The sequence below is a fragment of the Neoarius graeffei genome, chromosome 25 (genome assembly GCF_027579695.1).
Source record: "Neoarius graeffei isolate fNeoGra1 chromosome 25, fNeoGra1.pri, whole genome shotgun sequence".
In the NCBI taxonomy this organism is placed as follows: domain Eukaryota; kingdom Metazoa; phylum Chordata; class Actinopteri; order Siluriformes; family Ariidae; genus Neoarius; species Neoarius graeffei.
Window position 1 is genome coordinate 45,668,544 of NC_083593.1, and position 26,426 is coordinate 45,694,969.

The window sequence follows — 26,426 nt, forward strand, 5'->3', positions numbered from 1 at the left end:
ATGGTCTCACACGACTGGTAGGCCTGTTGATCTGAATAATCAGTGCTAAACGAACACTAAATAAACAATGGTCATGGATAATTGATGTGATTTTGAAGTGGAAGAATGATGTAAATTGGACCCAACTCCCTTTGCGCTTGTGTGTGGAGATGTACAAATATAAAATATGCATTTCCACCTCTTCCATTAGAGTGAATGTTGCTTGGTTTACTTTAAGCTTGCATCAAAGGATGCATGTTCATGTTGATCAGGAGGTAGCTAAAGGTACATCACGCTGTTGAATTTTAGCATTCTGCCTCATTTAACGCCCCTGTTCAAATTGTCAGCTGTTTTCCCAAGACCTTTATAGGTTAATTTTGGTACTATAAAAGGGGGGGAAGCAATCTCTATGGTCGTGGAGCTTTAGGACTGTAGTTTGACATGGATATTAGCAGTATTGTGATGCTATGTGGTATTACTGACTGGCTGACCAAAAGTTGTTAGCAAATTTTTTTTTTTAAGTTCTAAAAACAGTCATATTGAGTTTCTCCTAGGAGCATAGCAATACTTGGTGGTAAAAAATAGATAGATGTCACATCATGGTGTGTTGCATTCTAGAATGCAATTTCAGTTGTGTGTGATTTCACACTGGTGGCTAGAAATGGAGAAAATGTTGATCTGTTGTGAATTTTCTCTGTCTGAAGTGTCCCTCTTGTTCTACATACAATAAATGTTCTATGACCTTGGTGTGATTTGGAGGTTTTGAGAATAAAGGGTTTTAATTACTGCTAATGTGAACAGTTATGATTGAAAATGGATGATTCCGAGTAAATATTGGGAAAATAAAATGTAGAGGAAATGGTTCTTTTGAAAGTTTAAGAAGTTTTGGTTTCCCTGATTGTTGTAGCCTGTCATACTGTTTGCTTTGCCGTTTCTTCAAGTTATATCTTGGGCCTTGGGTCGAACTGAGCACATCATATCTGTTTTGAGCTCCAAGGATGTGCTATGGTGCCTCCACAATGTTGCAACCTTCTAAAAGGTACACGGTGTCTTAATGTTATCGTCTTATCTGACACCTGTACTGGAGTAACATGGAGGGGATGCAGGTCATTTTTAAAGAAAATTCACATCTTGCTTGTTTTAATCATAGTTTATGAACTCTGATCCTCAAAACAGAAGGTACAAGACAAAAGACAAGAATTGGGCAACTATTTGCATTTGTAAATGCACATTTAAGATTTAAAATTTAATAAATCCCAGGAAAGTGAAGTATACAAGTTGCTTGCAGTGTGTCTGACCCATTTTGCAGGTAATGTATGCCCATTCTGGGGTTCAAAAGATACCGGTTTCAGATATTGTAGGATGTAGGAATCCAATATCTCAACTTATTGTGCACTCTATAGTGGGTTAAGGCTTGCATTTTGTACCCAGCATCATACATTTGTAGAGGCAGTCAGGAAAAACTTGGCATGCAGACCTTCCTCTGACAGTGTATTACCAGTGGGGGAGAATTTAGTGTTTCTGCTTTTCACATGACAATTTCTAGCCTTCAGGTAATTATTAGGCACTTTGAGTAAATCTAGTTACTGTGGTTCTTCACTTGATATTATGGCTCATCGTTTAGGTGAGGAGGGTGGCACATCCTCACAGCAACAGGATTCCCAGTTTGAGTACAAGACCCTGAGGTTTCCATTGGATTCCCCAGATTTGTCCCAGTGGTAGGTGAATTGGTGACAGTGAATTGGTTGCCCTTGGTGAGCGAGTGCTGTGCAGTGAACTGGCATCTCAACCTGGTGTGTGCTGATCCCACCCTGTTCCTGGGATAGATCCAACATGACCCTGACCACCCCCCCGTATGTCCCTCTGAGTTACATGTCAATCCTGAGATTGACCTCTTCTGCTCCTCAGACCTGCCTGATCCATCCTGATGCCCTACATCGGTTTGGAGTCTCTTCACATATGGACAGTTGAAAGTCACACTTGGAAGATGCTCTGGACGCTTACAGTAATGCTTTTATGGCTGAGGATGACAGTTGACTTGCTAACTTTAGGACTGCAGTTGTCATGAACAGTTTTGCATGCAAGTTTCCATCAATGAAGTTATAACATCAACAAAACTGACTTCATGTTAAAACTGTTAATGTTCTCACATTGTCTGTTCTCACCCAAATGAGGATGGGTTCCCTTTTGAGTCTGGTTCCTCTTGAGGTTTCTTCTTGTCGGAGGGAGTCTTTCCTTGCCACCATCGCCACAGGCTTGCTCATTGGGATAGATTAGGGATAAAATTAGCTCATGTTTTAAAGTCATTGAAATTCTGTAAAGCTGCTTTGCGACAATGTCTTGTTAAAAGCATTATACAAAAACTTGACTTGGTAGTGGTTATTGAGTATGAATGACTGATTGAATAAGAGCATGGAAGTGATCTTTGTAGTAATGGTTATATTTTTTATTAATGTCCTATAAAGTAATGAAGTTGCTGTCTCTGGAGTCCTGATTCTCCAAGAGGGGAACCCTTTTAAATGCATTTCTGATTTTCAGTAGAACACATGCAGATTTCCAGGAGGTGCATCAACTAAAATATTTCAGGATTTTCCCCCCACTGTAACATAAGATTTTGTCTTTCCTTCTTATTGTGTGCATAAACAAAGCCCTGAAATTTGTTTACTGGATCCAGCCATTTCCTTTTTTTTTTTTTTTTTTTAAAAAAAACAGGAGTTCAGTTGAGGTTTTGCTCTGACTGGCAGTGCCAGCTGCCTGCTGCATGAGCCAAACTGATCAGGGGCTTCTGTGTCACCTGATTGGTCCAAACATGTCACACATTATGAGTGTTGCATTGTTTCCTAGGAGCGGATGTAGGGTTGGTGAATGCAGGCTGGCCAGCTGTGGACAGCTGCTGTTTCCAGTGCACTGCTTTAACACGTCTTTGTAGCTCTGCTCTAGTAGTCACCTGATTTTAGCATAGTCTGGCATGAGACTGAACTTGTCTCCTGAAGGCCCATGTGCCTGAAGAGATCTTCATGAAGGTGTTTGGTTCATTAGTTGAATCCGGGGTGTGAAATGAGCCAGAGTTTTAAATTCTGCAGTGTTGTGGCTCTCAGGATGTCGGTCTGTTGGACTTGAACCCGTGTCCCTGTTTTACAGAAATGTATAACCTTTGTAGGTTAGCCACAAGGTTCCTGAATTTTTTTTTTTTTCTCTCCTCTTTGCCCCAGGTGTTTGAGATTCAGATACCCTAGTTGTTGGTTCTTCTTTCCTACATAGAAGCGCACTACTGTAATCGTAAGACTTTAATGAGCAGATCAGAGCTACGTAAACACACATTGAATGCTGCCAAGCGTGCAGGCATTCACATGGGGGAAGCTGTGTGCTTGTGTAGCTGTTAAGGTATACGTCTAGTCTTCACCCACTTTATCCAGTTGTTTGGTCAGGGATAACAGATCACTTTAGGATTAATGCAGCTGGATTGGTATGTCCTGGTAAACACCATTTTAAGATACTTGACAGATATTCATGTGATCCTGAAGCACCAATGCAAATGATGTTTTTAAAATGTTAAAGCTGTGAGTCTTGGTGCTGTGTACATCATAAATGAGTAATGCAATGACTCTATCTGATGTAATTTAAAGCTTTATCATATGACCTGTACAGACCTGTGGAAAAGTTATGTGACTGGACAGATGGGGGATTTTTGAATCCAGTCCAGACCCGTTTCCCTCGCTTCTGCGGTTTTGATTTTGCTCTGAATTGTTAATTTAAAAAAAAGAGCGACACGACTGAATAGTGGGCGGCACGGTGGTGCAGTTGCCTCACAACAAGGAGTTTCTGGGTTCAAGCCCAGTGGCCAACAGGGGCCCTTTCTGTGTGGAGTTTGCATGTTCTCCCTGTCTGCGTGGGTTTCCTCCGGGTGCTCCAGTTTCCCCCATGGTTCAAAGACAGGCAGTTAGGTTAATGTGGGGGGCTGAAGTGCCCTTGAGCAAGGTACTTGACCCCTGGGTGCTGTAGTGTGGCTGCCCACTGCTCTGAGGCCAAGTTTACATTAGACCGTATCGGTCTCGTTTTCTTCGCGGATGCACTGTCCGTTTACATTAAAACGCCGGGAAACGGGAATCCGCCAGGGTCCACGTATTCAATCTAGATCGTGTCCGCTCCGGTGCTGTGTAAACATTGAGAATACGCGGATACGCTGTGCTGAGCTCTAGCTGGCGTCGTCATTGGACAACGTCACTGTGACATCCACCTTCCTGATTCGCTGGCGTTGGTCATGTGACGCGACTGCTGAAAAACGGCGTGGACTTCCGCCTTGTATCACCTTTCATTAAAGAGTATAAAAGTATGAAAATACTGCAAATACTGATGCAAATACTGCCCATTGTGTAGTTATGATTGTCTTTAGGCTTGCCATCCTTCCACTTGCAAGTGGTAAGTGATATGCACTGGGATCACACACACAGCGGCTCAGTCCCGAATCACTGCTCGTGCGCTTCACTCGCGCGCTCTGTGAGCTGTGCAGGGCCGGAGTGCGCACCCTCCAGAGGGCACTCGCTGTTCAGGGCGGAGTGATTTGGAGCGCAGGATGCCTGCGGAGCCGAGCATATCCGTGTATTGGTGTTGCTGTGTGCACGCGAATCGTGTATTGGTGTTGCTGTGTGCACGCTAATCGTTTTAAAAACGTTAATCTGATGACCCGCTGATACGGTCTAATGTAAACCCCACCAGAGTGCGCGTGTATTCACTGCTTCAGATGGGTTAAATAAGGAGGATGACTCTCACTGTGCTTGAAGTGTGCATGTGACAAAGGTTTCTTCAGTGAAAAGTGAATTTTATTTTTAACCACTTTTTAATAAAATTGTTTTTAAAAATGCGATCAGTATCTCCACCCGTCAAGACTTCTGTGGCATTTGGTTTGTTGCCTTTTCAATTTTTTGAGGTCTCTGCGCTTGGACTTCAGGACTTCCCTGGACTTCATTTTTCAGGATGTTTACCTTTCTGTTGTCAAGGTAGTGTTGAATACTTCATGAAAAGGAAGACGCTGTCCAGTTCGTAGTCTAAATTTCCTTTTTTTTTTTTTCCCCCCTTGCTTGTATATAGAACTACATAGTAAGCTGTCTAGCTCTTTAGAGGGGATGACTGTTATGTATCTTTCCTCCTTAACTTCAGCAAGAAACCTTTTTGAAAACGTTCATGTCGTACTTAGTGTCGTCGTCCCCCCCCCCCCCGAGAGTTTTTCAAGATTAACAATCTTGAAAAATTCTCTACCTGCCTGTGACATTTCTAATAAATATTTGGTTGTATTTCCCAATGTCTAACACTTTAGCCTAATTTTAAACCCCTGTAGCCCTGACCTGGCAGCTTCGAAGGGCAAATGAATGCTGTAAATCCATTGTTTGTGGATAGTAGGGGTGGGTATTGGCAAAGAAGTCACGATTCGCATGCCACGGTGCGATACTATCACGATTCTTGAATTATTGCGATGCATTGCGATATATTCAACATACTTCAGTGAAAAATGTAAAAAAAAAAATGGAGCATAATTACTAAAACTAATAAAATAAGGCTGATCAGTGCTGTTAATTGGCCTCAGTGGTCCTTTAAACCAGTGAATTGAAAACATTCAAACTTCTGATATATCCCATTTTGGAGGTAGCTGCCATTATAACAAACAATACCCTTTCACAAACATCAGAGGACACACTGAGAGGAAAAAAAGTGCAAAGGATTTATAAAACTAAAAATAAGACTGTAAACATCCACTGCATCAAAATGCATCAATTGCATGTGTCCAGTGTCCACTCACAAAAACCAAATGAACAAGTGGTAATGTGAGGGCAACGCTTTCTGCGGAGGCAAGGGATTTTTTTTTTTAACTTGTAGCTTTATCTCTTTGTACATGTCTGGGACCATTACCTCTGTAAATTGTTTTCGGCTCGGGATCACATAGCGAGGCTCGAGTATGTTTATCATATTTCTGAACCCACTGTTCTCAACCACGCTGTACGGCCGTAAATCCTGGCAAATAAACTCAGCAATCGACTCGGTGATTATTATTATTATTTTTTTTTTTTTGGCACGTGCAGATGAAGGTGCAAGTTTGCCATCAATGGTCGTTTGTCTCGTCATGGGTTGCGGTGCTTGCTGCTGTTCCAGTTTTTCTGGATGGCGCCTCTGCACGTGTGCTCTTAAGTTTGTTGTGTTCCCACAATACTTCGTGTTACAGTATCTGCAAATTGCGTCTGTCATGTCAATTTCATTTTTACCCTCTGTGTTCTTGAAGCCGAAATGTGCCCAAACATCAGCTTTAAAATTTGACGGAGGCGGACGAATCTTTTCGGTTTCTTCCATGTTGGGATTTGTAAACAGAGTCACAGTCGCATGTGATGTCTGTGTAGAATGTCGGTTGCAGTAGCCCGCCGCCAGAAATGCCACTGGCATGAAGGCAGCAGGTGTCAAAAACTCCACGGCGACATCTACAGGACTGGAAGTTGTATTCTACTTGTTTTTGGCTGATGTTCGCCAACCATTCATACAATTTTATTTATTCATTTTTTAAAATTAATATTTGGCGTCAAGAATCGATGCAGTATATCGTGAAAGTTAGTATCGCGATGCATTGTCATGACGATTATTTTGCACACCCCCTAGTGGATAGGTTTTTTTTTTAAACAAACCACGAGCTTCATATCTGACTGTTTGCCTACATGAAAAGGGGGGAGCCCATTCGAGCAACCTGATACACACCTCTAATCTCAACCAGGTGCCATGTGGATGTTTCTGGAAAGGGTTTTTTTTTTTTTTTTTTTTTTTTTTTTTTTTTATCTGAATAGTGCACCTTCTGATTGTATCTGTTTAGAACTTATCTGTTAATAGAATGCATTATTCAAAATACTATTAGTACAGCAATTTTGCCTTTCTTTTTAACCAGCGGAGTAACGGTCTGCCACTTTTGCCTTGTCCTTTTCTTCTCGCCAGGCTCGCGAATAGAATGTGAGCCGTCACAGTTCCAGTGTGGGAATGGCCGCTGCATCCCATCCGTGTGGCAGTGTGACGGTGACGTGGACTGCACTGACGGGAGTGATGAGAACACTTGTGGTGAGTCATTGTGTCTGTGGGTGTATGAACACATGTTCATTCTAGTGCTTAAAGCTAGACGGCCTTTCGATTTCAGAATCTCTGAAATTTAGTTCCCTCTGAAACTTGGTCATTGTCATACATGTTCATTTCTGTAATCTATTAAAAAAAAAAAAAAAACAGGCCATTCTGTGGCTGGGAAGTTATTTAATTCAAGGAATTCCTGAGCAAATAATGTGCATGAAATCACTCACTTCTTGCAATCAAGCAGACAGGAAGTCCGTGTGCATGTGCGTGGGTTTACCTTCCTTTTCTTTCGGGTTTTATGACAGCTGGCATCCAGTGTTGCATTACTGCCATCTACAGGTTTACCTTTGAGCATGCACGGACAGTTCCATCATTCTGTTGCTAAACGAACAGCTGATCACACCGAGGTGCTCGCTGGCAACCGATATCTATTAGTTTGGTCCTGCGTTTCCTTTCCTTCGCAACATGACGTCTTTTCTCACGTTCTGTTACTGTAGTCGGTCTTTCACGTTTCATTCACACACTCGCGTCCTCCATTTTTCTCTCCTGTTTCAAATTTGTATCCCACAATGCCTTGCGCAAACGGGGAAAGCCCACCACGTGATGCACGACGTAATATCTTGAATTGGGTCATGCTGAAGAAGGAAAAAAATAGCAGAATTTAGGGCCACATGGCCCTAAATTCCTTACTTCTATTTTTACATTTTTTTTAAAACCCTTATAAAAACTGGAAGTCTGATTCGAGTTAGCTTTCGGTTCACTAAACAAAATAACTGCATGTTGGGGAAGGTTTTTTTTTTATGACCTTGAAAAATCTGAAAGGCAGTCTACCTTTTAAGGAAAATGCCCCCATTTGTTTCAGTGCAGTGAACCTGTATGGAAACTGCAGGATGTGGACTTGGAACTCTGCAGTTTTTATGGAGTCTCTTACTAGTTTAGAGAGAGCACTGATGCAATTTGTGTGACGCTGAGGAAAAAAAGTGCGGTGCCATAGTTCCTTGTTATTGACACAAACCAGGCTTGCATACTACAGATGTGCATGATTAAACACTGGGAGCTATAATGTCCCCTGGATGATCCAGCTCTCCTTGTATCTATGGTAACTGGGTCATAGACTTTAGGGGTGGGGAAAACAGTGTGTGAAGATGGTGGTGGCACAGATATGAGTGAGATGGTGTAATTTATTAGTGTAACACTTGGTGGAGTCGTTAAAGGAACAGTCCACCGTACTTCCATAATGAAATATGCTCTTATCTGAATTGAGACGAGCTGCTCCGTACCTGTCCGAGCTTTGCGCGACCTCCCAGGCAGTCAGACGCGCTGTTACTCCTGTTAGCAATGTAGCTAGGCTCAGTATGGCCAATGGTATTTTTTGGGGCTGTAGTTAGATGCAGCCAAACTCTTCCGCGTTTTTCCTGTTTACATAGGTTTATATGACCAGTGATATGAAACAAGTTCAGTTACACAAATTGAAACGTAGCGATTTTCTATGCTATGGAAAGTCCGCACTATAATGACAGGCGTACTAACACCTTCTGCGCGCTTCGGCAGCACATTGATATCTGAGCTCCGTATCAATGTGCTGCCGAAGCGCGCAGAAGGTGTTAGTACGCCTGTCATTATAGTGCGGACTTTCCATAGCATAGAAAATCGCTACGTTTCAATTTGTGTAACTGAACTTGTTTCATATCACTGGTCATATAAACCTATGTAAACAGGAAAAACGCGGAAGAGTTTGGTCGCATCTAACTACAGCCCCAAAAAATACCATTGGCCATACTGAGCCTAGCTACATTGCTAACAGGAGTGACAGCGCGTCTGACTGACTGGGAGGTCGCGCAAAGCTCGGAGAGGTACGGAGCAGCTCGTCTCAATTCAGATAAGAGCATATTTCATTATGGAAGTACGGTGGACTGTTCCTTTAAGGCTCCAATCCCTTCCTGCATGTTGTCCCCAAAGTGTGCACTCCTCCACAATCTAACCCAGTGAGGGTGTAAATTTCTAGTTTTGAGAGTGAGCATGCTGATTTATGTCTCGGGAGCCCTCCAGGCACTTCTAACTATTCTAGCCACAGGAGCCTATTTTCATTGGAGTGCACACTTGTACCCTGAGTGGACATGAAGTGACTGATAATAGGGCTGGGCTTTGTGCCAAGGGGGAGACGGGCTTCCTTGTGAACTTGTAGGGTATGACTGTTGACATGAAAGTATAGGTTTACTTGTCCTCATTTGAGGTGTATAGTAAGCTCAATGAGGACACTCCTGTCCTATAATCAGTCTTGTGTATGAAGCACAGATCTGAGCAGTTTGGTCATGGCTGGCTGTGGAGCAGACTTTCTGGGTCATAAAAAATGTAGACGAGAAGGATGGAGAAGCTAGAAGAAACTGGTCAGATATGATGTGCAGTATAGTATTTCAAAGGTATCTTTGAAATTATGATTATCAAATCTCTAGGAACATCTATTCACGTTTCAGCTTGCACCTGTAATTAAAAACCTGATTTATCTGTAGCATTTTTGTATTCTGTAGTCTTGTGTATGTGAATGCAGTAAATAAGCAGAGGACATGTTCTGGGCCATGATTTTTGCACCTGATGCAGAATCTTTGCTGAGCTTGTTGTTTCATTTTCCTCATACTTTTTAATCAGGCTACCAGGCTGAAATGTAAACCCTCGAGACTCTTTTAATTTTAATCCCATCTCTGTTGCAGTGAGGAAGACGTGTGCGGCGCAGGATTTTGTCTGCCGCAACGGTCAGTGCCTCCCCAAGAGATGGCACTGCGATGGTGAACCTGACTGCGAAGACGGCTCAGATGAGAGCGCAGATGTGTGCCGTGAGTCAAATAGGTTTTGCATTGTTTCCATTGTGTCTGACTCCTGTTTTGAACAGTTGGTAAAAAGAGGTTATCAAGGCCACCTAATCAGTGTGCATTAAAGTATGGTGTCTTGCAAACTCATCTCATTATCTCTAGCCGCTTTATCCTGTTCTACAGGGTCACAGGCAAGCTGGAGCCTATCCCAGCTGACTACGGGCGAAAGGCAGGGTACACCCTGGATAAGTCGCCAGGTCATCACAGGGCTGACACATAGACAGACAACCATTCACACTCGCATTCACACCTACGGTCAATTTAGTCACCAGTTAACCTAACCTGCATGTCTTTGGACTGTGGGGGAAACCGGAGCAACATGCAAACTCCGCACAGAAAGGCCCTCACCGGCCACGGGGCTCGAACCCAGACCACCTTGCTGTGAGGCGACAGCACTAACCACTACACCACTGTGCCGCCCCGTTTTGCAAACTATAGCACAAATTCCAATAGAAGGAGCTGCTTGGTTCACATCAGTGGGTGATTGAGTAGGTGGGGTTGAGAGAGAATGAATCAGAAAAAAGAACGAGTCTGAAAATTATTCTCGAAAATCTGCATTTTTTTTTTTTTTTCATACAAGGCTCCATCTCCCATGAGTCACTGTCATCTGCTGCGCTTCCAAATCAGTCACTCCCAATGCAGATGTCCCTTCACCTGATTTCAGCAGCAGTGTCGTTTATGGTAATAGCAGCAAATCAGTCAGCATTTCTGGTCAGGTTACGTCCCACTTCTCTCTCTAATGCCGCTTTAGATGCGTTCTTTAGATCTGACTACAAAGCACTTAATCCTCACTGAGAAATCCGAGCAATCTGTTTTGATCAGGCCTAGCAAGAAGAACTTGCCTAAGGTCAGATACCGTACCTCGTGTCATGTCTACAGGAATGAGCTCTGAGGTGTGTGACGCGATCCTCATTCATAAAATGATCCTATTTCACTTTTTCAATCCTTATCTTTGATATTTTAATAATCCGATTGCACAGAGATGGTGTCAGTGTGTGAAATATCTTGAAAATCAGAAATGGCTAACAGGGCTCTTAACTTTTCAATGTTCATGGCCAGCATTAAAAGTTGATGGCCAGTGTAAATGTATGACCCTCAGATGCCTGATGCACGTCTAGTGTTTTTTTTTTTTTTAAGTTCTGTGAGCCCAACACAAGAGGAGCATTCGCATACTTGTGATATTTGTCAGTTTTCAGTCCGGGTGTTTTAACCACGTATGGACCATAAATTGAATGGCAAGGTCAGCAAAACGTCGTGTGTGGGGTTTTTTTTTTTTTTGGTGTGTACGAGTACAACAACCAATTGTATGTCTGCAGCCAACCTGGTTTAAATGTCCTCTCCTGCTTTTCTTCCTCATATCGCTTCTTAGTAGCTTAGATTTCTTCTTTGGTTTTCTTCACTCTTTTTCCTCAGGCAAACCCAGAAACTTCCACATGATTGTCACGAAAAGGCGAAAAAGCGCACTCCCTGTAAAATCTCACACCACAATGTCGGCAAAATGTAATGTGATAAACTGCTCATTTAAGAGATGGCAGCTGATTCGCTTTCGTTTTACAGATTTGTGACATATCTGACAAAATAACCAATGAAAACAATCCTTGCAAAAGGTGGACGTGTCGTGTTAGGGACATGGTAATACAAGCATGAAACCGTCAAAATGTACGTTCACGGGCAGGTCAATGTTTGTGGCATGACGGACTCACTACTTTTTATAGTTTATGGCCTGACGAAAAAGTTGATAGCGTTGGGCTACTGGGCATGTGGTAATTTTGCACGTGTGTGTGTGTAAATCTGATCAGGGTGTGTTGATTAGTTTTCTGTAGCAGCAGGCCAGTTGGAAGTTTAAGGTTTGTTCGTGTACATTATTTCTATAATGACTGCTAACTGTCAGACCTTTACGGTGGGCACATGGTCTAAGCTGAACATAAGTAAATTAAAGGGGAACTTAAGTCATTTTTAAACTTTATTTCTTAACATGTTGTTCAGTTACATTTTCGGTTTTAGTAACCTTGTATATTCAAACTTTCCTGATTTGCTATCAAAACCAACAAAACTTCAAGCTTGATTACATCAGCATTCGAAGGAGGGCGCGTGCGTCTCTTGACAACGTTGGCAGATGTTGGTGACTTTGATTTCTGCTGTATGTTTTTCTTCCGTCCTGCCATGTCTCGTACAGGTCTCAACGAATCTCATTTACGGCCATTGCGTTGACGTATGGACTGATGTATTACGTAGCATATTTCACTCATAACTTGCTATAGCAGTGACAAAATAGCTGTCAGAAATGCATTCCTATGTTTAATAAAATGAGAATTTTGATAAATTTGCCTTCAGTTCTCCTTAAAATCGCCACTTTAAAAAGATCTTGGTTAATCTTTGATAAACTTTTTATTCAGCGGGCTAGATCTTACCACCCTGTCCTTGATCATTTTCCTTGCCTGTATATTCCTTGCAGGACAAAACATGCATGCACCAACTGAGGATGTGGGTTTTGGGTTTTTTTGTTTGTTTTTTGTTTTTTTTTAAATTAAAGTGGCCTGTTTCAGTATGAAAGTTTCAACATTTTCAAATGGCAAACTGAACACTAGATAGATACTGTGACCTAAAGTCACCGTGGTTTGCGTTAGCTCTTGCAAACTGGGGCAGCTGGTCACCGTACCCTGTAGATCCAGAACAGTAAGAGAATGATTAGTGGGGGTGAAGCCTGTTTTTCATGGATCATTCCAGTTTGGTGATCTGGATCAGCACCAAAAGTCATAGCAACTTAATTCAGCCCAGGTGTTCATGTGAAATTTGGTTGAAAATTGAGGGAGAAATGGCATCCTAAATGAATTCTAGAAGAATAAGAAAGTAAAAAGATCCTGGGTGAGGGTAACAATTTGTCAGCGCTGCTAGCACAGATTAATTACAGCAAAATCGGTTATTGCATTAGTTGACTGGCTAATATGTTAACCATATGGGTTTTATTTTTTTTTGTTGGTAAAATGGTCACCTATTGCTAGAACCCACTGTCCCTATAAATTTGACCACTGGTTATAATGAACAAAACCTTTATGTATCTTGACATACTTTCAATCAGACATTAGGGACATCCTTTTAAATGTCTGATTTTCATATACGGGTGGCACGGTGGTGTAATGGTTAGCGCTGTCGCCTCACAGCAAGAAGGTCCTGGGTTCGAGCCCTGGGCCCGGCGAGGGCCTTTCTGTGTGGAGTTTGCATGTTCTCCCTGTGTCCGCGTGGGTTTCCTCCGGGTGCTCCGGTTTCCCCCACAGTCCAAAGACATGCAGGTTAGGTTAACTGGTGACTCTAAATTGAGCGTAGGTGTGAATGTGAGTGTGAATGGTTGTCTGTGTCTGTGTCAGCCCTGTGATGACCTGGCGACTTGTCCAGGGTGTACCCCGCCTTTCGCCCGTAGTCAGCTGGGATAGGCTCCAGCTTGCCTGCGACCCTGTAGAAGGATAAAGTGGCTAGAGATGATATGAGATTTTCATATACATGTGTACTAACCCATTGTATTTTGTTTGAGTGTTGCACAATCCAGCAAGGTATTTTTATGCATTGGATGTTCTGTTCCCATGTGGCAGGTGTCCATAATGCTTCTTGTTTGAGCAGCTGTTTAAAGCTGGTAATAAATGGAACGTGTGCGCACGTGCGCGTTTGTGCATGTGGTGATCAGTGTATGTGTTGGAAGTCACATCTTTGGAAGGAGTGTCCTGAGCACTGGAATGGCTTGTGTAGGGGGTGTGGGGTTTTTAAAAAAAAAAAAGCTTTTTTCTGACTTGTGACTGGGAACTTGCACTGTGAAGGTGACCTTCAACAAACATGGGGGTAAAATGTCCTTCAGGTTAAGTTTGGGGCACTAGTTTAATCAGAAACATCCCTTCATGGTTATTTAATATTTGGACTCAAAGGCTGTATTATTGTAACCTGTTCCCAAAGGATAAAATCTGATTTCATGTCGCCAAGTAATGATGATACACGGGGCAACTTTTTGGGCAATGTTGCCGAGCAATGTTGCTGGGCAATTGCGTTTTGACTCTTTTCTATTGAGATTGGGCAACATTGTTTCTTTCTGAATGGTTTTGATAATCTCTGGCAACTTTTTGAGAAGCCAATCAGAACGCAAGTATCGAGTCATGTGACCTCCAGTGAGGTTCGGATCAGAAATTTCAAACAAATATGGCGGCCGCTCAGTGTCAGTAGAGTGAAGAGATGGAGAGACTCCTCATCTGTTTTTACGCCGGTAAGTTATTTTAATATTCTATATGGAGGAATTTACCTCACCAAAGCTCTAAAAAACAACAGACAGCTTGATTAAATGGTCACAGCAAAAATTAAGACATCGTTTTTTTTTTTTTTTTTTTTTTTTTTTAAAGCTAACTGTAAACTGCCATTGCTAACTGTTGTTGCCCATTGTTAGTTGCCCTGAAAAGTTGCCCTGTCTCACCTAGTTGCCCGTTGCCAGCAACATTGCTCGGCAACATTGCCCAAAAAGTTGCCCCGTGTATCATCACCTTAATGGTTTACATGTAGTTTCTCCGTGTTCTACAGAATAGATTTGCTTCCAGCTGAACCTTTTTTAAGCTGGTATTAAGCACGTCCTTAACCTTTGCCCAAGAAAGAATAGTTTACAGAAAGACTTAAGGTTAAGTTTTTTCAAAACCATCTAATTCAAGTTCTACTGGCTCCTGGGAGTGTTTCAGGGAAGTCCAGTATTTGTACAAGACTGCAAATGCTACAGAATAATTCTCCCAGGACTAAGTGAAGTGTTTTCATAGCCTTTTTAAACCAGCATATTAAAGTCTTGTCTAACTTGCTGCTCTTTCGTTCAGTCACCAGAAGCTGCCGTATGAATGAGTTCAGCTGTGGCACAGGCTCCACATTGTGCATTCCTGTCTCTTGGAAATGTGACGGCGAGAGAGACTGTGACAACGGAGAAGACGAGACTAGCTGCGGTGAGTCGGTGCCTGCCTTAGCATATACTTTGTGAAGAGTAGACTGACTGGAATAGCTTCAGAGCAAACTGCTTGGAGTACATAGCCCTAGGTGTCACATGATGCAAGTGTAACCATTTATTACATGCGACAAAGGGTGAGTCAGCCATGGTTTGGAAACGGTTTCAGGAATACAGAAGTGTTCCTGGATTGTTGCTGATTCAATGCAAGAAGGACCTAATGAGTTCCAACACTGGTCCTGGAGAAGCCCCTTAGCTGCACATTTCAGGGGTTTACTGCTCAGATATGCCCACTTCAACTCAGGAAGGGCTGATGAGAATCTGGTATGTTGGGAGTATGGGGGTACTGTGGAAGATGATCAGAAAATACCTTTTGATATTACCCACAGTACCAGTCAAAAGTTTGAACATGCCACCTGATTGAATGCTTTGATAGTTCATGTCTTACAGTAACAATGGATGTCCTTTCTCTTTACTTAGTTGAGTGGTGCTTGACAATCAAATGTACCATAATTACATAATCCGGAATTACCAGTGCATCTTAGCATATGGTATATTAGATTTTACTCTATCCACATTCACTGGATATGAGCAATCACACTCCAATTGGCTACTACTAGGATATCAGCTCATATACCATGAGTAGAGAGAAACAATGGCAGAGTGCATCAAGTCAGATATCTATCAAGTATTTTAAAAGAAACAGAAATGGCTAAAATAATGTATTTAAACCCACCCACCCCATACCACCTGTTCCATACTCCAGCCCAGTCAGTGGTGGTAATGTGCCTTTTTAGGTTGGTTTGCCAACTGCCAAAAAACTGACTTTTTAAAAAAAAAAGGCAGTGTTACTGAACCAATGGGGGGGGGACTTGAAAACAAAACCCCCCAAAAATACAAAAAAGGCAACAAAATATGGAATAAAAGTAGTTGATGGTAAGAATGTATTCCCCCCCCCCCCCCCCCCCCCCCCCCCAAATCATTGGCATTTTTCACAAATTGCTACTCTTTCACTGGTTCGTTTACGTTCTAAGTGGAAATTTTGTCGGACGCTTTGTATAAATTTGTATCTATCAAATTTACAAAAAATTAATGCTCTCAATGTAGTGAATGCAGATAAAACAAGTTATTCTACAACCCCGATTCCAAAAAAGTTGGGACAAAGTACAAATTGTAAATAAAAACGGAATGCAATAATTTACAAGTCTCAAACTGATTGTATTCACAATAGAACATGGACAACATATCAAATGTCGAAAGTGAGACATTTTGAAATTTCATGCCAAATATTGGCTCATTTGAAATTTCATGACAGCAACACATCTCAAAGTTGGGACAGGGGCAATAAGAGGCTGGAAAAGTTAAAGGTACAAAAAAGGAACAGCTGGAGGAGCAAATTGCAACTCATTAGGTCAATTGGCAATAGGTCATTAACATGACTGGGTATAAAAAGAGCATCTTGGAGTGGCAGCAGCTCTCAGAAGTAAAGATGGGAAGAGGATCACCAATCCCCCTAATTCTGCGCCGACAAATAGTGGAGCAATATCAGAAAGGAGTTCGACAGTGTAAAATTGCAAAGAGTTTGAACATATCATCATCTACAGTGCATAATATCATCAAAAGATTCAGAGAATCTGGAAGAATCTGTGCGTAAGGGTCAAGACCGGAAAACCATACTGGGTGCCCGTGATCTTCGGGCCCGTAGACGGCACTGCATCACATACAGGCATGCTTCTGTATTGGAAATCACAAAATGGGCTCAGGAATATTTCCAGAGAACATTATCTGTGAACACAATTCACCGTGCCATCCACCGTTGCCAGCTAAAACTCTGTAGTTCAAAGAAAAAGCCGTATCTAAACACAATCCAGAAGTGCAGACGTCTTCTCTGGGTTAAGGCTCATTTAAAATAGACTGTGGCAAAGTGGAAAACTGTTCTGTGGTCAGACAAATCAAAATGTGAAGTTCTTTATGGAAATCAGGGACGCCGTGTCATTCGGACTAAAGAGGAGAAGGACGACCCAAGTTGTTATCAGCGCTCAGTTCAGAAGCCTGCATCTCTGATGGTATGGGGTTGCATTAGTGTGTGTGGCATGGGCAGCTTGCACATCTGGAAAGACACCATCAATGCTGAAAGGTATATCCAGGTTCTAGAGCAACATATGCTCCCATTCGGACGACGTGTCTTTCAGGGAAGACCTTGCATTTTCCAACATGACAATGCCAAACCACATACTGCATCAATTACAGCATCATGGCTGCGTAGAAGAAGGGTCCGGGTACTGAACTGGCCAGCCTGCAGTCCAGATCTTTCACCCATAGAATACATTTGGTGCATCATAAAATGGAAGATATGACAAAAAAGACCTAAGACAGTTGAGCAGCTAGAATCCTACATTAGACAAGAATGGGTTAACATTCCTATCCCTAAACTTGAGCAACTCGTCTCCTCAGTCCCCAGACATTTACAGACTGTTGTAAAGAGAAAAGGGGATGTCTCACAGTGGTAAACATGGCCTTGTCCCAACTTTTTTGAGATGTTTTCATGAAATTTAAAATTGCCTAATTTTTCTCTTTAAATGATACATTTTCTCAGTTTAAACATTTGATATGTCATCTGTTCTATTCTGAATAAAATATGGAATTTTGAAACTTCCACATCATTGCATTCTGTTTTTATTTACAATTTGTACTTTGTCCCAACTTTTTTGGAATCGGGGTTGTACTTGGTCTTGTCATGCATGGCTTATAGCCAGCTCAGTGCTACATGCCTTGTCAGTCATCAGCTCGTGTGACTTGATTTTGTAGAATAACTTGTATCCTTCATCAAATTCCAAACTAAGTGTTGCCAAAATTAGAAATACAGCTGAATAAATGAATCATGTTTGTCTGAATGCAGTTAAAGAATGAGCTCTGACTTTGACTTGAGTGCAGACAGTAGCATGACATGCAAACAAGCTCATTTCTCAAGTGGCCTTAATTCCAGGTTCCAGTATGTCTGAATAGAACTAGTTTTTACCAGGCTACGATGAGTTATTTAAGATGAGGAAATGCAAAATATTTAATGGATTAAGAGGCAGAATGCACAGTACATGACGTTCTAAAGCTATAGGGGACTTTTCATGTGACCGCACAACTGCAGATTTATTTAGACAGCCATATTGCCTGGCAAGCTTTGTTTCTCCCAGCAACTGGCACAAGTGTAAGCAAGTGATTTTACAAGCCAAATTCAGTAAACCTCTAAAGATAAACTTGCAGTTGCATCTAAAGGAACAATGCCAGAGACTTGTAGTGCTTTTGGATGCGAGAACAGATGTGGAGATGAGCCTGGTTTGACTTTTACTGCTTCTTGGTGAACCCAGAAAGATGAGAAAAATGGCAAGCTGCTGTTAAACAGGAAGACTGGATGATAACTTTCCCGTGTGTATGGAGAGCATTTTATATCTGGTTAGTGTGAAAGCTTAGTGCAATGTTAAAATGTATATTTCATTAGATCTAATGCTTGGCTCGACTAGCAGCCTGTTTTATATACTGATAATGTCGACGAGGCTAAACACTAAAATGTGCTAGATCTAGGCCCTGGCTTGTTTATTACTATTAGAAGTCCATGTTTTTGCTTACCTTTTTCATAAGGTATTTTTCTTTATCAGGAATTTCCCATAAAATTCCACCATGAAACCTGCCTCAAAATATCGGTAGACATCTGTACTTTTGTAAGCCTTTAATGTCTCTAGTGTATTTAGAAATTCCAAATACTAAATAGTTCAGGATGTTGTAGTATCCCAAATCTGGTAGCTGGTTTGCTGAATACTTCAAGTGGAATAAGTACATTTGTGGGTAAATTGAGAAACCTTTTTTTGTCATGTACACTCAAGCACGGTGAAATTCCACTTCTGCATAGAATCCCCCTGAAGTGGTGAACAGAGCATGAGTGCAGTGTGCAGAATAAAAAATGCATTTGTGGGTAAATTGTATGGATTTGTGATGCCTGCATGTTTGTTTTTGGATGTAACACAATCTGCTGGTATAATTTTTTTGTTTCCAAGAGATTGTACTGACTGAAGTCGTCTCAATTTTCATTATTAGCTGTTGCAGCGGTTTCTTGGCTTGCCTGGCAATATGGTGAAGGCAAAAATCTGTCTGTGAAAGCCCTGTAGGGTGGGGGCTTTTTTTTGGGGGGGGGAGAGAAAGAGTTCAGTGATTCCTTGGGGTTAGCCTGACCTGTTGCCTGACCAGGGCCAGGATTGGGAACCAGTGCTGTAGAGAAGTATAATTTGTTGAATCTGACAAGCCTGCATACCTTTTCCCCCCTTTAGGTAATATTACCTGCTCTCCTCTGGAATTTACCTGTGCCAGTGGCCGCTGTGTCTCGCAGAACTTTGTGTGTAATGGTGAGGATGACTGCGGTGATGGTACTGATGAATTGGGCTGCGCTCCCTCCTCCTGCGGCCCAAACCAGTTCCAGTGTGGCAATGCATCATGCATTCCTATTGGTTGGGTGTGTGACAATGATGTAGACTGTCAGGACCAATCAGATGAATCGCCACTGCACTGTGGGAGGAACCCTACACCATCCGTGAAATGCTCAGCAAGCGAGATACAGTGCGGCTCAGGAGAATGTATTCACCCCAAGTGGCGCTGCGATGGAGATGCTGACTGTAAAGATGGCAGCGATGAAAGAAACTGCCGTGAGTAGCTTGGGTTTATGGTGACTTTTAATAGATGTGGGTGGTTTTTGTATTTGGTATTTACCAAGAGTTTGCACTGTGAAGCAGCCCAGGACTCTGACTGGGTGACAGTGATACAATTGTAATGTAATCACACTACACAGCTGTTGGCTGGGATTCCGTAGGTGTGAGCTTGCAGCTGCTTAAAGGCAAGGTTACAAATCAGCCACTGCCTTTGGCCAAGTGCCAAAACTGGAGGAACGCCAAGTAGATAAGGAGTGTGTGTGTGTGTGGCATGCTGTTAGAGGTCAGCTCTCCTGCATGGTTTAGCCTGTAAGGTGACTCGTAACTTTTTCCACTCCCCCTGCAGCTACTCGTGCTTGTCGCCCAGACCAATTTAAGTGTGACGATGGCAGCTGTATCCATGGCAGCCGGCAGTGCAATGGTTTCCGAGACTGTGCCGATGGCACGGATGAAGACAACTGCAAAAACCGTGAGGCCACTGAAACACTAATCGTTTTCCAATCTCTAGATGTTCTACACACCCTTTTTATAGACAGGTTGTTGTAAATTAGGTCAAATGTGCACAAGATGTGAGAAACTGGGTCAAATCCAGTCAATATACAGTTCCTCCTGGTTATTGCAGAAATCTAGAAGTGTTGTAATTGATTTGTATTACCTTAGGGTTTCAGTCTCGCACTGCAGATTGGCTTGGCATGTAGAAACCATGTGCATGATTTATTAATGCCCATTGCTTTAGATGTGTGATGTAGTTTTCACGATAACTTTTTTTTTTTTCTCTCTTCTGTTCATTTGCTGGTGTAGTGACTCGGTGTAGCAGCCCAGACAAGTACAAGTGTCGGAGTGGAGAATGTATTGAGATGAGCAAAGTCTGTAACAAGGTCCGTGACTGCAGTGACTGGAGCGACGAACCGATAAAAGAATGCAGTAAGTGGAAAATAATGCAGTTTGTTTCTGGAACAGCTTTACTTTTGAGAAATAAGTGACAAAAGTCAAGTTGGGTCTTTTTTGTTTTTTTTTTGTTTTTTTAAAAAGATGCTGTGTACACATGCAGTATAATCCACGTTCACTTGATATGAGCAATCGTGTGCTCTGATTGGCTACTCTACTACTAGGCGATCAGCTCCTATACTGTGACTAGAGAAACAAAATGGTGGCGCGTGTTGCTGAACTAACTGAGGATGAAATAAAAACTCAAACCCCCCAAAAATACAAAAAAGCAACAAAATATGGAATAAGTTTTTGATGGCAAGAGCATATCTTTCAAGAATTATAGCATTTTTCACAAATTTCTCCTGTCGTTTTGCGGTTTATTTACATTCTAAGTGGAAATTTTGTTGGATGTCTTGTGTAAAGTTTTTATTTACCGAATTTGCAAAAGTTTCTCAAAATCCAATAAATGTGGATACAAGTTGTTCTACTCAGTCAGTGCGTTTACATGCACATAGAGAAAATCGAATTTCTGCCATAGCTCGACTGAAATCGAAGTTCCAAATGCCATGGAAACACCTTAGCTCGGCTGAAATCGAACCGAACTGGATTTCTTGTAATTGAGCTACGTGACCTAGATTATGCGATTGTAGCCGAGCTACTTCGTGCATGTAAACCCTATCGAGCTACGTAGTCGAGCTACTTACTTCAGCACTGCCCCTTCCAGGAGTGATGAGACCACAACCAGGAAACACAACAACCTTGGTTGGCATGACAACAGTAGTAGTAGTGAGCAGCAGAAGAGGTCAGGAGGAACAACATCTCTCGATGTTGCTGTCCTCATCGTCGTTCTTCTTGTGAACACGGAACTGATAACTTTTTGTTTATACTCTTGAATAGCTCTTCATGACGACAACCGGAAGTGTACCAACATGATGGGGCGTGTAGCGCCACCTGTGGCTCAGGTGCACAATGTACCTCACACAATAGCTCGATTTCCTTGTGTGCATGTAGGATTGGATTTCTCTGGCACCCCTGCTGGGACCCTTGGCTCGATTACCAACAGTAGCTCAATTTGGATGTGCATGTAAACGCACTGAATCTTGTACATGGCTTATAGCCAACATGGTGCTACATGCCTTGTCTGCATCAGCTCATGTACGACTTGATTTTGTGGAAAGAATAAATACAGATTAAAGGTGTTGGGCTACCTTGAGCTGGAAAAAGTGTTTAACCCTTTCGGACACGAGGAAAAATGCTGTGGAACTTCATGTGTTCAATTGTACACATCATGTCCGAAGGGGATATTGGAATGGATTCTGCAAGTTTTTAGAACTCCACTGGAGAGATGGAAACCATTTTTCCAAAAGCTATTCCCTTAATTTGGGTTTTTGATTGTGGTGGTGCTGCTCAACTGGTTCATATTTCAACAGGAATAATGGTTAAAGTGGCCTGCATTTAGACCTATGGTAAAGATTGTGATGTGTAAGGAAATTGGAAGCAACTGTTCACGTGACTTAAGAGACTCAACTGGACATGACTTTCAGCAAGAGCAGTCTGTACACAACTAATCTAGAATGATGAATTGTAGTAGGGCTGCAGGTTGTTAAACCCCTCAGTGCAAAGACATACATGTTTTAGAGTTCAGTGGTGTGGAACCTAATCTTTAGAATGGTGATTTGATGACCTGGCATGCATTGAGAGAAGTACAGGCCTTAATGATTAGGCCCTTACAGTGAGGGGGGTTCCAGCACTTTTAAGCTATGGTCGTACTACAGCTTGCAATGCTTTGATGGATTATTGATGAAAAATGGAGTTTTGGTGGTGATACTTGATGTACAGGTGAGCCAAAAGTTGTGGTCACACACCAGGCAAACATTTGACTGTCATGCCTTTGTGTGCTCAAGTGGCCACATGCACTCACAGGATCCAGTCATTATGGGAAACACTTGATGCTGATTTGAGCACAAATAGCACGCATGTAGAAGGACACAGAATCTTTGAAGTATCAGTCACGTTTATTTCTAGCCATGTTTGACTCTGCTTTTGGTTTTGGAAATCACACCTGCTAATAAATCCTCCTCCTGCACTTAGATCTGTCTACCACTGCATACCTGAAAGGATACTTGCAAAGTCCCTATGAAGTGTCCTTATGTGTGTGCCGATTGCGCTCAAATCAGCATCCAGTGTTTCCCATAACGACTGGGTCCCAAGTGTGCACACAACATGCTCTGAAGGATTCCTGAATGTAAATGCACTCAAGTCTCAGGGAAGGTTGGGCTATACTGAGCCACTGTGTTGAGGCTCCCACAAGCATCAGGGACATGGATTTGAGATGCATCCATCTCAAGAGGCCGGAGTTTCAGGAAATATTCCCAAACCCTTCTGCAAGTATTCGCTGTTTAGTTTGCCAACAAAAACATTGGCACCAGATTTCAGTGCATACATTGAAACTTTCCACAATGCTTTTGGCCACTCACAAGGTGGAGACACCAAAAAACAACTCTAACAATTGCAATGTATTGCGCAATTGGTGGCAATGCTACCAATTTTTCATTAAGTATTTGCAAACCTATCACGAGCTGTAGTGTGACCAGGGGCTTAGCTTTGTGGGGAATTTAGGTGATAGTTTTAGCCCATTCATCCTTTTTGAGAGAAGGGTCACAATGTTATTCTGACTGATTACAAATGTGGGACTGTTATATTCTCACAGAGGACAGTGTTACAGCGGTCACTAAACCTTGAGTCCAAGTCCAGTCTCAAGTTCCCAGTGTTCAAGTCCAAGTCATTAAAGGAAATTGAGTTGAATCCATTTCAAGTCCACTACTGATCAGTCAAGTCTGAGAACAAGACCCTAACTGCACCATTTGATGGTGGCTGCCTTTGTGAAAGCATCTCTGCTACTGTGTTGGACTAACATTACTGCTTGACTGCCCCATTTTAGTTCATAGGATACAGATAAAAAGCTTGTTCATTGCTCAGCAAGCCCCGCCTACTAACGGGGCAGGTAACATGAGAAAGGGTCAACACTAGCTAGTTCATCGCTCAGCAAGCTCCACTATCAGTAGAGCAATGAACATGGTGTCCCTTACTTCTCTGGGTGGGGAAAAAAAAAAAACACACAGCAGTGCGTGTTTTTTTTTTTTTCTTTTTTCCCCCTACTGCACGAGAAGTCTGTATAAGTAAAGGGACAATCCTAGGGGTGTTCTCTCCAGGTATTTTAGCACCAGTAACATTAGTTTGTTCCTGGACAGGTGAATGTGCATTCTCTTGTATGAAACTAGTATAAAAATTCATCTCATCTCTAGCCGCTTTATCCTTCTACAGGGTCGCAGGTGAGCTGGAGCCTATCCCAGCTGACTACGGGCGAAAGGCGGGGTACACCCTGGACAAGTCGCCAGGTCATCACAGGGCTCACATAGACACAGACAACCATTCACACCTACGGTCAATTTGGAGTCACCAGTTAACCTAACCTGCATGTCTTTGGACTGTGGGGGAAACCGGAGCACCCGGAGGAAACCCATGCGGACACGGGGAGAACATGCAAACTCCACACAGAAAGGCCCTCGCTGGCCCCGGGGCTCAAACCCCCAGGACCTTCTTGCTGTGAGGCGACAGTGCTAACCACTACACCACCGTGCCGCCCAGTATAAAAATTAATGTAGATAAATCTTATGACCAAGTTATGGCAGGTTACAAAAAATGAAGAAAAAAATCCAAGTCCTTCTCCAATTTACAAGTCTGAATGCAGTTAATGCATGACTCTGAGTCATCAGTGCTTAAGGTCAAGTCACAAGTCCTTAAAATTGAGGCTCAAGTCAGAGTCCTGGACTTGAGTACTACAAGCTTGGAAGAGGAACCCCTTTTTCTTGGTCTAAAGCCTGCCTTTTGCACCACTGGTTGATTTTAACCTTGATCTAATTCTGCATTTGTCATTTTGGTATTGTGGCTACAAAAGTGCAATATTTGTCAATTTGTGACTCCCTTTATTAAGCATCCCAAGGACTCTGTGTCCAATTTGTCTGCTTCCACCATTCCCTCCAACATTGGTAGAATACTGAACATTTGTTTCTTTTCTCTGGCCTGGCTTCTCATTTCAGATCTAAACGAGTGCCTTATCAACAATGGTGGATGCTCACACCTGTGCCATGACTTGGTGGTTGGCTATGAATGTGGCTGCACGCCTGGGTTGCAGCTCATCGATCATAAAACCTGTGGGGGTGCGTGAAGCCATACACACTGTCCAGATTAATGATTGAAAACTCATCTGGGTCTATCTGAGTGAAGCTGTAAAAGGGAGCTCTTCGAAGGAGTTGCATTTCCAGTATTTTCAAAATGCCATTCATACAATTACTCTAGTGTTCAGTAGTTGCTTTGTCTGAAGTGCTTCAGTGTTTTTCTTCCTCCCTTGCAGACATCAATGAATGTTTGAATCCTGGAATCTGTAGTCAGATTTGCATCAACCTGAAAGGAGGCTACAAATGCGAGTGTCATGAGGGTTATCAGATGAACTCCAGTACAGGAGTGTGTAAGGCAGTCGGTAAGTGAGATTGTGTTGTGTGCTGGAGAAGAGAAATTGATCAGCTGAGCTCTCAAGGCTCCTCACTGCTGATGGTTGCTTTTGTCTGGAGCCAGTTTATCACCAGTGCTGATTCATTTGCTAGGTCAAGCTGGTGTACATGTACCCATTCATAGGGCAAACGGGTGAAGCAAACCTTGGTTGGACTTGAATGTTCATAAGCCATATGAATGCCGATACAATCACTCCAGACCTTTAGTGCAATCTCTTGCATTGCAGGCAAGGAACCTTGTCTGATCTTCACAAACCGGAGAGACATCCGGAAGCTGGGGCTAGAAAGACGTGAGTACACACAGATTGTTGAGCAGCTGCGCAACACCGTGGCCTTGGACGTAGACTTCAGCCATCAGAAAATCTTCTGGGCAGACCTGGGACAGAAGGCCATCTTCAGGTACTTGCACCAACCCACAGTGAGGGGGTGGTTGGTAAATATTGAAGTACCTTGACGTAGTTAAATGAAGTTAACTTTTTTTGTCAACATTTTTAATCTTTTTTTTTTTTTTTTTTTTTTAAACTTGGTTTTCACAGTACAGCACTGGATAAGCCTGGAGATGCGAGCAGCCACACCAAAGTGATTGATGTCCAAATGCCTGTCGGGATAGCAGTGGACTGGATCTACAAGAACATGTACTGGTCAGATCTGCATAGTAGGACGATAGCCGTGGCTAACTTCAATGGCACGAAGCAGAAAGTGTTGTTTGACAGGGACTTAAAGGAGCCTGCTTCAATCGTGGTGGATCCTCTCTCTGGGTAACTTTATGCTACAAAAGCAAATTGAATAAAGGTATCATAAGGTGAATTTTAAATGGTGTGCCTCGTCCTGGCATTCAGCGTTGTTGGGCCTCATCAAAATTTTCAGACTAGACATGTGAAACAAACCCAAAGACTTTGGGCATTGAAAATTTATTCCCCCCCCCCTTGCCTTGGAAAAAAGTTCACTATGGTGCACACTTCTAATTTGCAGTATCTGCAATGCACTTTCATTTATTATCCAGTCAATAAATCTCCCTTTCAAAGTCTTTGCAATATATCTTAAAGAATAGGTAAAGGGTTACCCTTTGTTTGCAATAACCTACATCTGGGGTAATTGAGTATTTTGCTTATTTGGTGTAAAACAATCTTGGCAGCTCCAGACAAAACAAAGGATTTTGCAAGGGATGAGTGGCAGGCTGCCAGGTAGCTCCATTGTGTGTAGTTGTCGATGTTGATTTAAAATGTAACTAAGTAATACCCTGTCCACACTAGGGATTTTGTACCGATACGATACTACTTTCGTACCACAACACCTGTCCACACTAGCAACTATACCGGTACTGTAGCAGTATAACTGT

The 26,426-nt window shown here is 42.4% G+C and overlaps 1 protein-coding gene across 2 annotated transcripts in view; it reads left to right on the forward strand.

Moving 5' to 3' along the window:
• The window catches only part of vldlr (very low density lipoprotein receptor), a 43,620-nt gene that overhangs the window by 7,460 nt on the left and 9,734 nt on the right, over positions 1–26,426 (forward strand). For both annotated transcript variants that reach the window (XM_060908256.1, XM_060908255.1), the window contains exons 2-11: positions 6,946–7,065; positions 9,780–9,902; positions 14,774–14,896; positions 19,212–19,583; positions 19,933–20,055; positions 20,388–20,510; positions 24,617–24,736; positions 24,931–25,056; positions 25,315–25,486; positions 25,624–25,845. In XM_060908256.1, coding sequence (XP_060764239.1) covers positions 6,946–7,065; positions 9,780–9,902; positions 14,774–14,896; positions 19,212–19,583; positions 19,933–20,055; positions 20,388–20,510; positions 24,617–24,736; positions 24,931–25,056; positions 25,315–25,486; positions 25,624–25,845 — 1,624 coding nt within the window. The remainder of the gene's footprint in view (positions 1–6,945; positions 7,066–9,779; positions 9,903–14,773; positions 14,897–19,211; positions 19,584–19,932; positions 20,056–20,387; positions 20,511–24,616; positions 24,737–24,930; positions 25,057–25,314; positions 25,487–25,623; positions 25,846–26,426) is intronic.